Source organism: Sus scrofa, chromosome 17, assembly GCF_000003025.6.
Source record: "Sus scrofa isolate TJ Tabasco breed Duroc chromosome 17, Sscrofa11.1, whole genome shotgun sequence".
NCBI classification, from domain to species: Eukaryota; Metazoa; Chordata; class Mammalia; order Artiodactyla; family Suidae; genus Sus; species Sus scrofa.
The window spans coordinates 11,307,927-11,322,869 of NC_010459.5; the positions used below are offsets into that span (position 1 = coordinate 11,307,927).

General features: G+C 49.8%; 1 protein-coding gene across 6 annotated transcripts in view; it reads left to right on the forward strand.

Annotated features, from left to right (window-relative positions):
- IKBKB (inhibitor of nuclear factor kappa B kinase subunit beta) overlaps positions 1–14,943 on the forward strand; it is a 58,951-nt gene that overhangs the window by 18,320 nt on the left and 25,688 nt on the right. For 3 of the 6 annotated variants that reach the window (XM_021077168.1, XM_021077172.1, XM_021077169.1), the window contains exons 5-8: positions 1,579–1,648; positions 2,653–2,817; positions 12,474–12,562; positions 13,983–14,072. In XM_021077168.1, the coding sequence (XP_020932827.1) occupies positions 1,579–1,648; positions 2,653–2,817; positions 12,474–12,562; positions 13,983–14,072 (414 nt within the window). 6 annotated transcript variants of the gene reach the window in all.

Here is a 14,943-nt window from a genome sequence, read left to right on the forward strand (position 1 = left end):
CGTCAGGCAGGATGTGAGCAGGGTCACCGGTCACCGGCTCAACCCACAGGCCAGGCCTGATAAGAGCCGAGAAATGGGGAACCTGACAGCGCTTCGATTCTCCTTTATTTTTCTGACCTATGACAGCCATCCGATTACTAACTGTAGCTATTTAGGGACATGAAGCTGTGTCATTGTAGTTGCAACGACAGTTGTCAGAGGACAGCGTGGGAGGTGGGTGGGCTGGCGTCAGATTACGGAGGCAGAGGGTTTCAGACGTTATCTCGGAGCCAGCCCGCCAGGGAAGAGGCTGATCCAGACTTTGGCATGGTTGCCGTGGCACAGGGTACAGGATGATGAGGACAGGGGTGGGAGGGCAGGCAGCAATGGTACCCTCTTGGGGCCTCTGTCCATGTGGCCACTGGAGGGCCCTGGGCGCTGGAGATCTGTCCTCTTTGTCTTCCAAGTGAGGTCGCCCATTATTCCCTCGTCCAGAAAGTTCAGAACCTATACTCCTGGTCTGGAGAGACACGCTTGGCCAGCACGTGAGCCGGGTGAAGGAGTGAGGTGTGTGTGCCTGGCGCAGGGAACAGCTCGCACACGAGCCCGGGTGTGGGTGTTAGTACGTCGGCCCACTTCAGTGGGGAGTTTCTTTTCTGAACTTGAAGCTGGCCTCCAGCAGCAGAATTGAGCTCCTCGATAAGCTGCTAGGGGAGTTCCCGTTGTGGCTCAGTGGGTTATAAACCCAACTAGATCTGTGAGGATGCAGGTTCAATTCCTGGCCTCACTCAGTGGTTGAAGGATCTGGCATTGCCGGGAGCTGCGGTGTAGATAACAGTGCTTGGGTCCCGTGTTGCTGGCAGCTGCAGCTCCGATTCAGCCCCTAGCCCAGGAACTTCCATATGCTGCAGGTGTGGTCCTTAAGAAACAGAAAAAAAAAAAAAAAAAAAAAAAAAAAAAAAAAAAAAGCTGCCAGGGCCAGGAAGGCACAGGGGCTGTGTTTGGATATGAGCTTCAGATGGACACTGGACACGCATTGTAGGGCCATGCCCCAGCGCGGCTGTAGAGCAGAGGGATGGCTGGACCACTCCTGCCCAGCTTCCTTGCCTGTGAAACAGAAATGCCACTGGCGCTTGCCTTGGAGGTGTCGGGGAGGGAGGTGAAGCGAGACACGGCGGCTTCCCTGAGCCCATCCGTGCAGCTCTGCCTGGTGCCCGCTGCCTGGTCCACATCGGGGAAGGGGTCGGCAGAGGTGTTGGGTGGCTCCTGTGGGCTCCCGGGGGCACTGGCCCAGCCAGGACTGAGCTCACACGGGCAGGCCTGCCTCCCTCAGGCCCACAGCACAGCTGAGAAGGGCCCCTTCTTAGAGTAACTCAGGGCAGTGTGCGCCCACGAGCATCTCCAGAAGCTCTCAGACCTGCTTCCTCCTGCCCCGCCTGGGCTGACCCGCCTGTCCTGCCACCCAGCTGCCTATGCGCCCAGGTACCCAAGACCCAGGGCCCAGGCCGCACTCAGATGGCCTCAGCTGGTGAAAGGCACTGGCTGGTGTCCTGGTGGCTGGTGACCCCTCACTCTGACACCTTTGTCCCCTCTTGACAGTACTTGAATCAGTTCGAGAACTGTTGTGGCCTGCGGGAAGGAGCCATCCTCACCTTGCTGAGTGACATCGGTAAGTCGCAGCTGGTGGCTGGAGCGGGGGCGGGGGCGGGGGGGATGACTGGCCCTCTGACCTTTGCAGAGGTGGGGTTGGCAGGGATCAACAGGGCCTAGTCTGGCAGGCGCTAAACTCAAATAGGTTTCCCTTCCTTCCGGACCGAGTCACAAACTGAATTAGGATGAATGTAGAACAACAGATTTCCTTTCCCATTAAAAAGCTCCACTCCCTACTTTCCCGGAACGGCCAGCACCGGCAACGGGAGTAGCTTGTCATTTGAGTGAATTTCATTGCTTGGCAGCGAGTTTTTCCACTTCCCCACGGGCAGTTCTTTTGCCAGCCACAGGCCTGAGGAAAACAAACCTTGTTTAACCCTTGGATGCCGACGGTCACCTCTGAGGAGAGTGTCGGGGGCCCTCTGAGAAGGCCCAGCTGGTGGCCCAAGTACCTTGGGGAGAGGGAGGGAGGCTGACCTCAACCTGCAGGGGTCAGATGCCACCTCCCCGACCCTAGCACCTGCTTTCTGTTGGTAAATCTTCAGGGTTGTTGGTGCAGGGTAGGAATCTGAGCTCTAAGGTTGGAGTTGAGTTCATGTTGTGGTTCAGCGGGTTAAGAACCTGACTAGTATCCATGAAGACACAGGTTCAATCCCTGGCCTCGCTCAATGGGTTAAGGACCCGGCATTGCCATGAGCTACAGTATGGGTGGCAGACACGGCTTAGTTCTGATGTTGCTGTGACTGTGGCGTAGGCTGGCAGCTGCAGCTCCAATTCAACCCCTACCTAGCCCGGGAACTTCCATGTGCTGAAGGTGTGGCCCTGGGGAAAAAAAAAAAAAAAAAAGAAGAAGAAGAAGAAAAGAAAATTTGATGGTTGGTGTTAAGATTGGAGTTCCCCAGAGTTCCTGATGAGCATTCGCCCCCAGATCTGGGAGTGTGATACCCTTTTCACCCCTTTTCCCATCACAACCTCTTTGAAACTGTATTTTTTCCTTTTTGTGTGTTCCAACTTTCTCTTTAGAAAAATGTCACGTGTATAGGGAAGTTGGAAGAGCAGTGGAACACACATACCCTTCACCCAGGCTTGCTGGCGGTGGCTGTCTCTCTGTGTCTGTAAAGCTGTGTTTGCAGAGGCTGGACCTGGGGCGGAGTGGGGCCCCTGGTCCTCGTGGCTCCTGCCTGCTCGGTGGGTCTGCCTCTTCGTCACTCGGGCAAGAAGGCAGTGAAGGGGGGAGTGGAGCGCTAACACGCTTAGGATTAGGCTCCTAAGGGTCTGACATCGAAAGGGCCCTCTCAGAGTTTCCATTGTGGTGCAGCGGAAACGAATCTGACTAGTATCCATGAGGATGCGGGTTTGATCCCTGGCCTCACTCAGTGGGTTAAGGATCTGGCGTTGCCATGAGCTGTGGTTGTGGGTCACAGACGTGGCTCGGATCTTGAGTTGCTGTGGCTGTGGTGTAGGCCAGCAACTACAGCTCCGATTCGACCCCTAGCCTGGGAACTTCCACATGCTGTGGGTGTGACCCTAAAAAACAAAACAAGCAACAAAAAGGACCTCTCCCTCTCCACCCCGTGTCTCTGGTCTGTGGATAGGGTTCATAGTGAAGGCATACAGGCATTGCACCGGTTTGGGTTTTATTTTTTTCCAGCTCGGTTGAGGTAAAATTCACGTATAACATACGTAAGTTTCAGGGGTGCAGCATGAAAAGATTCTACCAGTTTTGTGTGACCAGCATGGGCATCCACTGCCAGCCGGACTGCTTCCCTCATATGGGTATATGGGAGGCACCCCCCTCTGAGCCCCAGCAGGTCCTGTCCGTAGACCAAGAATCCCCCCTGTTCTCTTGACACCTTGCCCTCGCTGGCCCATCCCTGTGGTGCTGATTTTGTCATTTGCCCCGGTGGCCATGTCATCGGTTTAGCCTCTGTTGAGTTGGATTGCAGGCAGGTTTGTAGGTTGGGGAATATTCCTTTGCTTTTTGTGGGCAACCTTTATCTCGTTTATCTCTGCAAGTCGTTTTTTTTTTTGGTGTGTGATTTCCTCAAGTATTGTGTTTTCACTCATTAGATTATGTGTGCATTCAGGAAATTGTTATTAAGAAAGTCGTTTTATTGACTCAAGCACACAAAAACTACTTCCTCAAGTGACTCTGGGGACATTCATTGAGCCTCTGCTTGTCACGTATTCCTCTGTCTGGGCACCTGTTACATCCAGTTCCCGTTGCTTCCTGTGGTAGCTTCCAGGTGTGGGGGTGTGGGGGTGTGTGTGTGTGTTACATGCAAATCAGAGTAATGAAGACAGGTGTCTCCTGGGTGCTCTGTCTTTGGGTCAGTGATTCCCTGTCTTTCTTCTCTATGGTCCCAACTTGGGAATAATGAAGCTTTGAAGTACTAGTCCACTAGAATTTAGTTCTTAAAGGCCAGGACTTCAGTCATGGCTCTGTCTTCAGCATCTAGACCTGTAGAACTTTATATAGGAGCTTCTCTGTAAATATTGGTCAAATGAATGAAAGTAAATCCAAAGGAAATGAACAAGAACCTGCTTTTTATTAAAAAAAGAACAGCTGTGGAGTTCCCCCGTGGCTCAGCGGGTTGAGGATCCAGGGTTGTCACTCTAGTGGCTCTAGTTGCTGCTGCAGCACCAGTTCGATCCCTGGCCCCAGAACTTCCACATGCCATGGGTGTGGCCAAGAAAACAGCTGTCCACATATAGTTAAGTTGACACTTAGCTGATACCAGCTCCTCCATCTGTCAGCACTGTGACCTGAGGCCTATTCCCTAAGTCTTAAGAGCATCAGCCCTGGGAAAGGTACTTGCCGCTGAAGAATTGTTAAGGGGGCAGAGTGACTCACTGGGACACAGAATTCTAGCACAGCAGGTGCTCGCCTCTCTCTCCTGTCCTTCCCGCCCAGGGTTTGGGTTTAGAGCGCCCCTTTTGGAAAGCCTCAGTTGCCCTAAGTTGGGCTGTGACCTGAGGCTGGGGTCTTCCTGAACTCCCTCCCCAAAAGCGGTTCTCCTGCCCCCTCCCCATTTGGAGGCCTCGGTGGACCTTGCTGATAAGCTTACATTGTACTTTCATTCCCATTTCTGGTTTTGTGTACAAGATTCATGAAGTTTATTTCTCTTGCACTGTCGTCAGCGAGTGGGTTCAAAAGGTTTTCTGGGAGCTCCCCGAACACAACACTTTTGTGTTCTGAAACGCTTCCTGAGGCTGTTTTGTTCCCATTTGTCCAAAGCTCTGGCCCTGTATTCCCTTTGTTGGAGCAGCCCTGAAGTTCCCTGCCAGGGCGACTTCAGATAAGCAGAGCCACACCCTGGCCGCTGGGTCCAGATCCACGGCCTTCTCCTCTGGGTTGAACCTGCAGCCCTTTAACCTCTCCTGTGCCACTGGATTCCCAGAGACGCCTGCTCAAAGCAGTGTCAAGATCATAGACGCACGCTGGGTTTTCCCAGGGAACTTCGCCTTCTCCTGGAAGATCTTGCAGAGTACACCTGAGAGGAAGAGCTGGCAAGCACGTGGGTGAGCCCCCGTGTCCTGTGCCAGGACGGACAGGCCTGTTAGAACACTGCCCTTAGGCTGGTAAGGGACCTGGAGACAGGTGCAGAGGCAGCTGGCAATGATCTGGCTTCCACAGAACACGACCCTAAAATAACTCAAGGAACTTATATCTGAGTGGGCTCTATTTAAATAGTCTTGCTCATCATCTTTTAGAAAACCCTGGCTTGTGTTTCCTTCTGCCAGCTGATGAGCAAATGCCCATGGATTCTGGAGGCCCAGGTCTCTGCTTCCTTAGGGGCGGGGACCTACCCACACCCAGGCCAGCCTGGTGGGACAGTGTGTGGTCACCTTGGCTTTACCGGACCTTAGGTCTGCACTGATCTTCTTGACCCTCCAGCCCGCTGGTATACCTCGGTGGCCAACCCCTCCAAGCCTTCAGGGACCCAGCTCCCTATTTGTTTTGTTTGTTTGTTTTTTCTTTTTAGTGCTGCACTTGTGGCATATGGAAGTTCCCAGGCTAGGGGCTGAATCAGAGCTACAGCTGCCAGCCTACACCACAGCCATAGCAACTCAAGATCCGAGCCACGTCTGTGATCCACACCACAGCTCACAGTAATGCCTGATTCTTAACCCACTGAGAGAGGCCAGGGATCAAACCTCCATCCTTATGAATACTGGTCAGCTTTTAACCTGCTGAGCCACAACGGGAGCTCCCCGCTCCATTTTGTCTGTGCTTGGTCTTCCGAGTCACCTCTGTCCCTGCTGGAGCTGCTCTTAGCAAGCATCCAGCCCTTCCACCTTACAGAGCAGAGAGGGTGTCAGAGGGAATGCAGGGCTTTGGGGAATCAGAACCCTGTGTTCTCTGCTTCGTGTTTCTTTAATTGTGGATTTCCTTGCTTGTCCTGTTGAATATTTACATTCTGACTGCACCATTGATTATAATAAAAGATGATTACCTGAGTTGTGCTGTGGCACAGTGGGTTCAGCGGCGTCTTGGGAGCTTCAGTCCCCGGCCTGGCACAGTGGGATCAAATGTTGCCACAGCTGTGGCTCAGGCCACAACTGCGACTCAGATCTGATCCCTGAACTGGGAACTCCATATGCAGTAGGTGGCCAAAAAAAAAAAAAAGATGATTACCCGATCTCAGAAATTCAGCTTATTTGTGTTTAAAGTATGTGGGAAAGTGTGAATAACCAGATCGATGAATATAGTAATAATAAAAGGAAAAACAGCTGCTTTCAGTCCTGGCTTTGCTTGCTTCCCAGCTCTGCCACCTCTGACAAGGGCCTTGCTTTTGTGGAAAACCAATGTGACTAGAAAGTCATACACGCCCAGAAGGGCCAGTGTGTTCTCAACTTTAAGGGAGGCGTTTGCGCTGGGTGACAACCCCTAGGGTCCCTCCTGACTCAAGATACTCCATTTTCGTTATTAGGTTCTGATTCTCAGAAGGGTTGCCAATGGCCGCTGCACTGTCCCAGCCTGGCTGCTCCTCATTCCTCTTGCATCTTCCCTAGCGCATCTTCAGTCTGGAGCTTTGTCCTGATGCCCCTGATGCCATCTGTTTGTTCTTGCCCTGCCCAGTGTGCCCGCCCAGCGCTTCCGAGATTCTGCCTGCCAGGCCATCCTCAGGGCATCTCTGTCCACCGTGCTTCCTCCAAAGTCTGCATATTCAACCCTGACCTCCATCCTCACTCCAACTATATGCTCTCTCTCCCCAGGTCACTTCCAAATGGGAGTCCTACCATCTTCCTTAAACCCAGTCCCTTCCTGACGTCCTCGTTCTTACCCAGACACGGGTGCCAGCTTTGAACCTCATCTCTTCTTAGAAGCTGCCCCTCTTCCTGCTCCACACCCCTCCTGCTTTAAGAAGTCTCCACTCCTGGAGTTCCGTCATGGCTCAGTGGGTTTGAGGACCTGGCTAGCATCCATGAGGATGAGGGTTCAAACCCTGGCCTCGCTCAGTAGGTTAAGGCTCCTGCATTGCTGTGGCTGTGGTGCAGGTTGGCAGCTGCAGCTCTGATTCAACCCCTAGCCCGGGAACCTCCATATGCTGTGGGTGGGGCTCTAGAAAGACAAAGTCTCCAGTCCTTGCAGCCTTCCTTCGTGTTGTCTATTCCACATGCCCTTTCTGTCCCCACTGCTTCCTCTAATCTAGTGTTACGGTAAATCACTTACTTGGGCTCCTTCCCACTTCACTAATCATCTTTCCTGCTTTTGAAAGGACATGAGGGTCCTAATCCACCACTAAGATCAAGGCCAAACCTCTTTTCTTTTTTTTTTCTTTTTTTTTTTTTTTTTTTGCGGGGAGAGGCTGTGCCTTTAGCATGTGAAAGTTCCTGGGCCAGGGACTGAACCCATGCCACAGCAGCGATCCACACCACAGCAGTGCCAACACTGGATCCTAACCCACTGAGCCACCAGGCAACCCCAAGGCCAAACCTTTTAACCTCCCATCTCCCCTGCCCCACGATACCCAACCTCAAAAACCCGTTTTCGATCCCCACTAGCCTTTGCCCATGTGCTTGCTCCTTTCTAGAACGTTGCTCTGGCCCCTCTCCAGGACCCCAGATCTTCTCTGCTGGGGTGCAGCTTTGCCCTGCCCCTCTGTGGGGACCGCCCTGACCCAGCCTGCACAGTGGGTCTCCCCTCGGCGTGCTTCTGCTCTCATGGCCTCCTCCATTGGTACTTGGTCTCACTCTGATTGCTGGTAACGTCTGTGTGGGGTTGACGGTAAGGACTCACTCCTGGGTTTGGGGCCCGTTGACCAGACTGTGCAGTGAGTGAAGGAGATGCTTCGATCCCGTGGCGTATTTTCTCCCACAGCTGGCAAGTAGAAGGCCCTGGCTGCGTACTGCCGTGGAGTGAATGAGGGAATGATGTGCACTTTTCTCTTAGCCTTGCTACCTTGCCCGGGAGTCACAGGGGCTGCTTTAGCCAGGAAACCATCATCTGCGCTAAACCTCTCTCCACACGTCTGCTCTTGGCCTTCCCAGCTGTTTTGCTTGGAAAGCCCTGTGACTTCAGAGCCACTGGCACATAGTAGGCACACAGCCAACTTTCACTGAGTGAGCAGACTTCCTTCGGCCTTTCTTCCTCATTGGTGACTTCATCCCCGACTGGTGACTTTTCTCTCTCCTAATCTCTGACTCTGCCCTTTGGTCCATTTATCTTTCCATTTCTTCCCCATGGAATGCATCCTGAGCAGAAATGTCCTCAAAAGCGCTTAGTAATCCCTTCTGGGTTCAGGGTGTGGTACACCATCCTTACACAACTGCCCACCCCCGCCCCACCCCGCCCCGCCAGCTGCACCTGCAGCAAATGGGAGGTTCCCAGGCTAGGGATCAAATCAGAGCTGCAGCTGCCAGCCTACACCACAGGCACAGCAACTTGGCATCCGAGCCGCGCCTGTGACCTTCAGCACAGCTCACGGCAATGCGGGTCCTTAACCCACTGAGCGAGACCAGGGGTCGAACCTGCATCCTCGCAGAGACAACATCGAGTCTGCAACCTGCTGAGCCACAATTCCATAAGTATTTTTCTTGTCTCAAATTCTCATGTCCCATCCAGTTGAAATCAAATCAGGTTCTCTTGGCTTGAGAGAATTCTGATTCATCCCACGACACTGCTCTTGGAGAACTGTTTTGTAAAACTAGGCGCAGTAAGATCTAAGTAAGCCTTTTAGGGACTGATCAAGAGCTCCTGCCTGTCAACATTTTGACTGTTTCACTCAGTCCAAGAAACCCTAGATAACAATACCTATAAGGATTCTTTAATCCCAAGCTTTATTCAGTTGACAAAAAAGCATTTGAGAATACAGGGCTACCCTGAAATGAGGACTCGGGTTTGTTATGTACAGTTTCTTAAGCAGAAAAATAGACAGCTATTAATAGTGAGCCAGTGATTACTCACCAGCTTGCCATCCGTCCTCACTAGAGGCCCGGCGACAGCTGCTTAACCAGCATGGCCTAGGGAACAGTGTTCAGTCTGATCTGAGTGCTCTAGCCTTCCCTGGGGGCTTCTTGGGACCCTGCCACTGACCAGGCCCCATGTCACTTGCACTGAGACATTCACAGCAGCTTCAGAAGCCTGGCCTTAGTCTGGGTGTTTCTACTGGCTGAAAATACAGTGAGTCTCAACTTTCAGATATTCTGCCTTTGAACAAACTGACCCACACTTTTACATATCACACCTGGACACTCGCGGCACGTACAGAAACAGGCCATTTGTAACTCACAGTCACTGAGCAGGCAGGCCTGGTCTTCCACATGGTGGGGCTTCCCACCGGCCACTCAGTTGTCCACGTGCAGCAGTAGCAACATCCCCGTGAGCAAGGTTGTGTTTGTGCAATTATGAGAACTTTTTATTACGCTTCACTTTGATTCTTTAATACAGATTACTAAAACAGAAATGAAAGTGCTGGTAAGAAGCGTGGTCTTTTAAAAGTTAACAACTGAAAACAAGATGGGGCGGGAATTCTAAGACACACTTTGGAAGCCGCGAGAGCATTGCTTCATTTGGACCTAATTCGTTGGATCTCAGCCAGTCTACTCTATCCAGTTATGAAAGAAAAGAAAAAAGAGGGAATAGGTGTGAAATGTTGAAACTTCATGGTCAAAGGCTGGGTTTAAAAGGGCAGATTTAATGAAAGGTTTTGCAATCTGCCTAAATGTGTGCATGGAACTCCGTGAGAAGACCGAAGTTAGGGGGTTGACTCTCTCGGGTTGCCTTTCTCCTGTGTTTTCAGGAAACCTACAGCAGATCTGATCACTTGGTTTCTGTGGAGGCTTCCTGTTGTACCCTGGCCGTTACTAAACCTGGAAGTAATATTAATTGCTTTGCTTTTTACCTTTTTTTCCCAAACAAACAAGCAAATGGAGAGTTTCTGCTGTGGCACAGTGGGTTAAGAATCCAACTACAGCGCTTGGGTGGCTGTGGAGGCATAGGTTTGATCCCAACCAGTGGGTTAAAGGATCAGACCATTAAAAAATAATAGCAAAAATAAGAGTTCCCATCGTGATGCAGTGGTTAACGAATCCGACTAGGAACCATGAGGTTGCAGGTTCGATCCCTGGCCTCGCTCAGTGGGTTAAGGATCTGGTGTTGCCATGAGCTGTGGTGTAGGTCGCAGACTTGGCTCAGATCCCTCATTGCTGTGGTTCTGGCGTAGGCCAGTGGCTGCAGCTCCAATTAGACCCCTAGCCTGGGAACCTCCATATGCTGTAGGAGCGGCCCTAGAAAAGGCAAAAAGACAAAAAAGATTAAAAAATAAATAATAATAATAATAAAAACAGTTCATACCATGACATTCCTCTGAATCAGATAATATAAACCTAAATAATGTCTAATGATTGCCTGTTATACTATGGCTCTCCCAGAATTTGTTCAGCCATTCCCTGACTGATGACTTTCAGTTTGTTTCTAACGATTTCACTCCACGCTATGCAGTACTCACCTGTATTTGCACGTGATGATGCTTTTGATTTGTAAGCTAGATTATCAGAGGTGGACACGAAAGGTCAAATGATATGTATGTCTTAAAATTTAATAGCTTTTGCCATATTTCTGTGCCCCTAAATGCACAGCAATTCTCATTCCTTCTAGAGAAGTGCCTTTTATTTATTAGCTAAAATTATTAGCCAGGTTGAAGAGGTGAAAAGGTGTTACGTTGTTGCTTTAAGCTGCACTTGGTGGATGGCCAGTGTGCTTGAGCAACTTTTTGCCTAATTGTTCATGGTTTGCTATTCTACTCTTGTAAGCTGCTTCTTCACATTTTTTTTTTTTCCTTTTTAAAATTTTATGGCCACACCTGCAGCATGTGGAAGTTCCTGGGCCAGGGATGGACTCTGAGCCACAGCTGTGGCAACGCGGGATCCTTTTTTTTTTTTTTTTTAAGTATAGTTGATTTACAGTGCTGTCATAATTTCTGCTGTACACGAAGTGATTTGGTTATACATGTACACATATCCCTTCTCTTTCAGATTCTTTTCCCATGTAGGCCATCGCAGAATACTGGGTAGCGTGCCCTGTGCTCTACAGCAGATCCCTGTTGGCCAACTGTTCCATATACCAGAGTGTGCATATTGCCAGTCACAAACCTCCGGTCCATCCCTACCCTCCCTGCCTTTCACCTTTGATAACTATAAGTTCGTTTAACCCACTGCACCCAGCTGGAGATCAAACCTGCACCTCTGTAGCAAACCCAGCTGCTGTGCAGTCGGATTCTTAACCAGTTGCACTGCACCACAGTGGAGACTCCTCTTTGCCTGTTTTTCTGCTGGGTTGTTTTTGTGTGTGTGAGAGAGAGAGAGAGGAGAGAATGGCCTTTCCTTTATTAAACTATTAATTGCTAAATGGCATTGATGGTAGATAATGTTTCTTAATTTTAGATATACTTGACCTGGCAAAGTAAAAATGTCTTTATTTTTTATCTGTTCTCAGTTTTTCTTAATTCTATTGGTATGAATCTAAACACCTAGGAAGCGTGTATCTAACCCACCTCTTTGCTCTATGTTCCTTTAAAGTAAAAAAAAAAAAAAAGTAAAACCTGTTTTTTTAATTAGAAAAGTAACATGATTTTGAAAAAGAGGTTCAAAAAAGGAAAAGGAGGAGCTTTCTTGGGAGTTCCCTTGTGGTGCAGCAGAAACAAATCCAACTAGTATCCATGAGGGTGCGGCTTAAGGATCCAGCTTTGCCTTGAGCTATGGTGTAGGTCGCAGATGCAGCTCAGATCTGGTGTTGCTGTGAGCTGTGGTGTAGGCCGGCAGCTGCAGTTCCAATTCAGAAAAAGCTTTCTTGCTACCCTACTTCTTACTCATTTTAAGAGCTTTTGTCTATTAGGTATATTCTTGTTGTTGCAGATATTATTTACCCTTTTTTGTCTTTTGCTTTGTGTACAGTATCCTTTGTCAGAAGCTTTTTTATCTTTCTTTTATTTATTTGGGGGGTATACACTGGTGGTATATGAAAGTTCCCAGGCTAGGGTTCTAGTTGGAGCTGTAGCTGCTAGTCTACACCACAGCAGCACCAAATCTGAGCCTCATTTGCAGCCTATACACCACAGCTCACAGCAAGGCTGGATCCTTAACCCACTGAGTGAGGCCAGGGATAGAACCCAAGTCCTCATGGTTACTAGTCAGGTTCATTACTGCTGAGCCACAGTGGGAACTCTTATCTTTTTTTTTTTTTTTTTTTAATGTGAGTGTAGTTGATTTACAATGTTTTGGGTATACAGCAAAGTGAATCAGTTATACATACAAGAACCATCTTTCACAGGGTAGGCAATTCCTAGTGACAAGCATTGTCCAGGCTTAACGAAAATTCACTCCCCTTTCCACCTTCTCAGCCTCTGCACTTAGATACCTTCACGAAAACAGAATCATCCATCGGGATCTAAAGCCAGAAAACATCGTCCTGCAGCAAGGCGAACAGAGAGTGAGTGACCCTCCTGGGCCGGTCTCAGGGGAGGGCTGGGCGGGGGCTCACAGGAACACGCTCTGTGTGTTTGCTTCTGTTTGCATTTCCTTCCGCATGTATTTGCTTTGATTCTCAGCAGTACGTTTTGATTCCAAACAAAATTCAGCGAAAAGTTCTCGCTTGCAGATTGAGGACGGTTTGAATGGACCACATTGTTAACTTTCCATGTTTCAGGAATCTGATAAGAAAAATAATGTGTGTCTTCCAACCTCTGCCCCCCCCCCCCCAGTCTTGGGGACTCGAACTTGTCAGGAATAGACTTCTTGTTTTCCATTTGTTTGAGGGGCTCTACTTGGGAAGCTTACAGGAAATCCAGCTGGAACTTGGTTCTGGATGTGGCCGAGAGGAGGCACTTGGAGCTGGCACCTGCCCCATGGCGCCTGGTCCAGCATGAGGTTTCCCCAGGCTCTCAGGGACCCTCTTCGGGGCCCCCTGGTCGGATGTGGGGTCACTTCCCTGTGGGGCTTGGTACTGCTCTCTTCACAGCTGGGTGATGAGCAAGGGCTCCACTGATGCGGAGGCAGTAACTCAGCCTACGGGCCATCTGTGCAGATCCCAGCAGCATCCTAGGCATGACCACACCCTTTGTAGCCCTCACCTTTGTCCCAGTTCATGTTCATTCCTGCCAGTGCTCCAAAGATTTGAGAACTAAGAGTTCCCATCATGGCTCAGCAGTTAAGGACCTGACATTGTCTCTGTGACGATGAAACAGTGTTTGATTTCTAGCCTCGAAGCTTAGGTTGCAGCTGCAGCTTGGATCTGGTGTGGCTGTGGTGTAGGCCAGCAGCTGCAGCTCCAATTCGACTCCTGGCCTGGGAACTTCCATATGCTGTAGGAGTGGCCATTGGGGGAAAGAAAAAAAAATTTGAGAAGTAAAGGTATTTACTCAGAATTAACTTACCTTGTCCCTTGTATCATATATAAAGTCCAGATTTAGCTTTTTTTTTTTTTTTTTTGGCTTTTCAGGGCCATACCCCTGGCATATGGAAGCTCCCAGGCTAGGGGTCAAATCAGAGCTACAGCTGCTGGCCTATGCCACAGCCACAGCAATGCAGGATCCAAGCCACGTCTGCAACCTGCACCATAGCTCATGGAAACACTGGATCCTAAACCCACTGAGTGAGGCCAGGGATTAAACCCTTGTCCTCATGGAAATAGGTTCTTAACCCACTAAGCCACCATGGGAACTCCTACACTGTTTTCTTTTCTAAATGTCCCACGCCTAGGGCATTCTCCTATGTATGCAGTAGTTTTTAGGAACTTAGGGTCTTAGGATTGGAAATTCAGAAATGTCTCCTGTTCTAGTGGCCATCCAAAATTCTTACAGGACGGTGTGCTCTCATAACCCTCAGAATTCTCCTCCTCTCTTTTTTTCCAGTTAATACACAAAATTATTGACCTCGGGTATGCCAAGGAGCTGGACCAGGGCAGCCTCTGTACCTCCTTTGTGGGGACCCTGCAGTACCTGGTAAGAAATGGGGTTCCCGGGTTTGCATGTTGGTTTCTTTCTGATGGCCGTGTTCCTGGGGCTCCTCCTGCATCCTTGCCTTCTGCCCTCTTGAGTTTGCCGGCTCTTTGGATGTTTCCTGGTTGCAGTGGGACTGTTGTATGGGGTGAGATTCCTAATCCATTCAAGTCAGCACTTTTGCCAGCAGAGGCCCTGAGGGAGGACGTGATCATCTTCTGACGTCAAAAGACCATAAATGAATGAATGGATACAGATATGTGAGATATATATATATATCTACTCCTGGGCCCTGGCACGAATCCCATGCCCTCTAGTGCTGCAGCAGTTTGAGCACAGAGAGTTTAAACCAGGTTCCTGTTGCTCTGTAGGGGCCGTGGTTTCCATGCGGCATCTTTGGGGCCGTCAAGGAGAAGGCTGGGCTTTGAGCTCCCACTCTTTCTTTTTGTTATGTGGTTTGCAGGTTGGAGGTCTCTTGGAGTTGCTCATTCATCCCGCTGAGCCACAGTGGGAATTCCCGTATCAGTATTTCTTGGATGGGAGTTCCCATTGTGGCTCAGTGAGTTCGGAACCTGACTAGTATCATGAGGACATGGGTTCAGTCCCTGCCCTCGCTCAGTGGGTTAAGGATTCTGCGTTGCCACAAGCTGTGGTGTCGGTCACAGATGTAGCTCGGATCTGGAGTTGCTGTGGCTGTGGCGTAGGCTGGCAGTTGCAGCTCCAATTCGACCCCTAGCTGGGAACTTCTGTATGTTGCAGGTGCAGCCCTAAAAAGGAAAAAAAAAAAAAAAAAGAAAGAAATATTGATGGAATTTCCGAATTTGGGAAGGAGGCAGGCATCTCCCATGTACAGAAATAATGAAGAAATTGCACT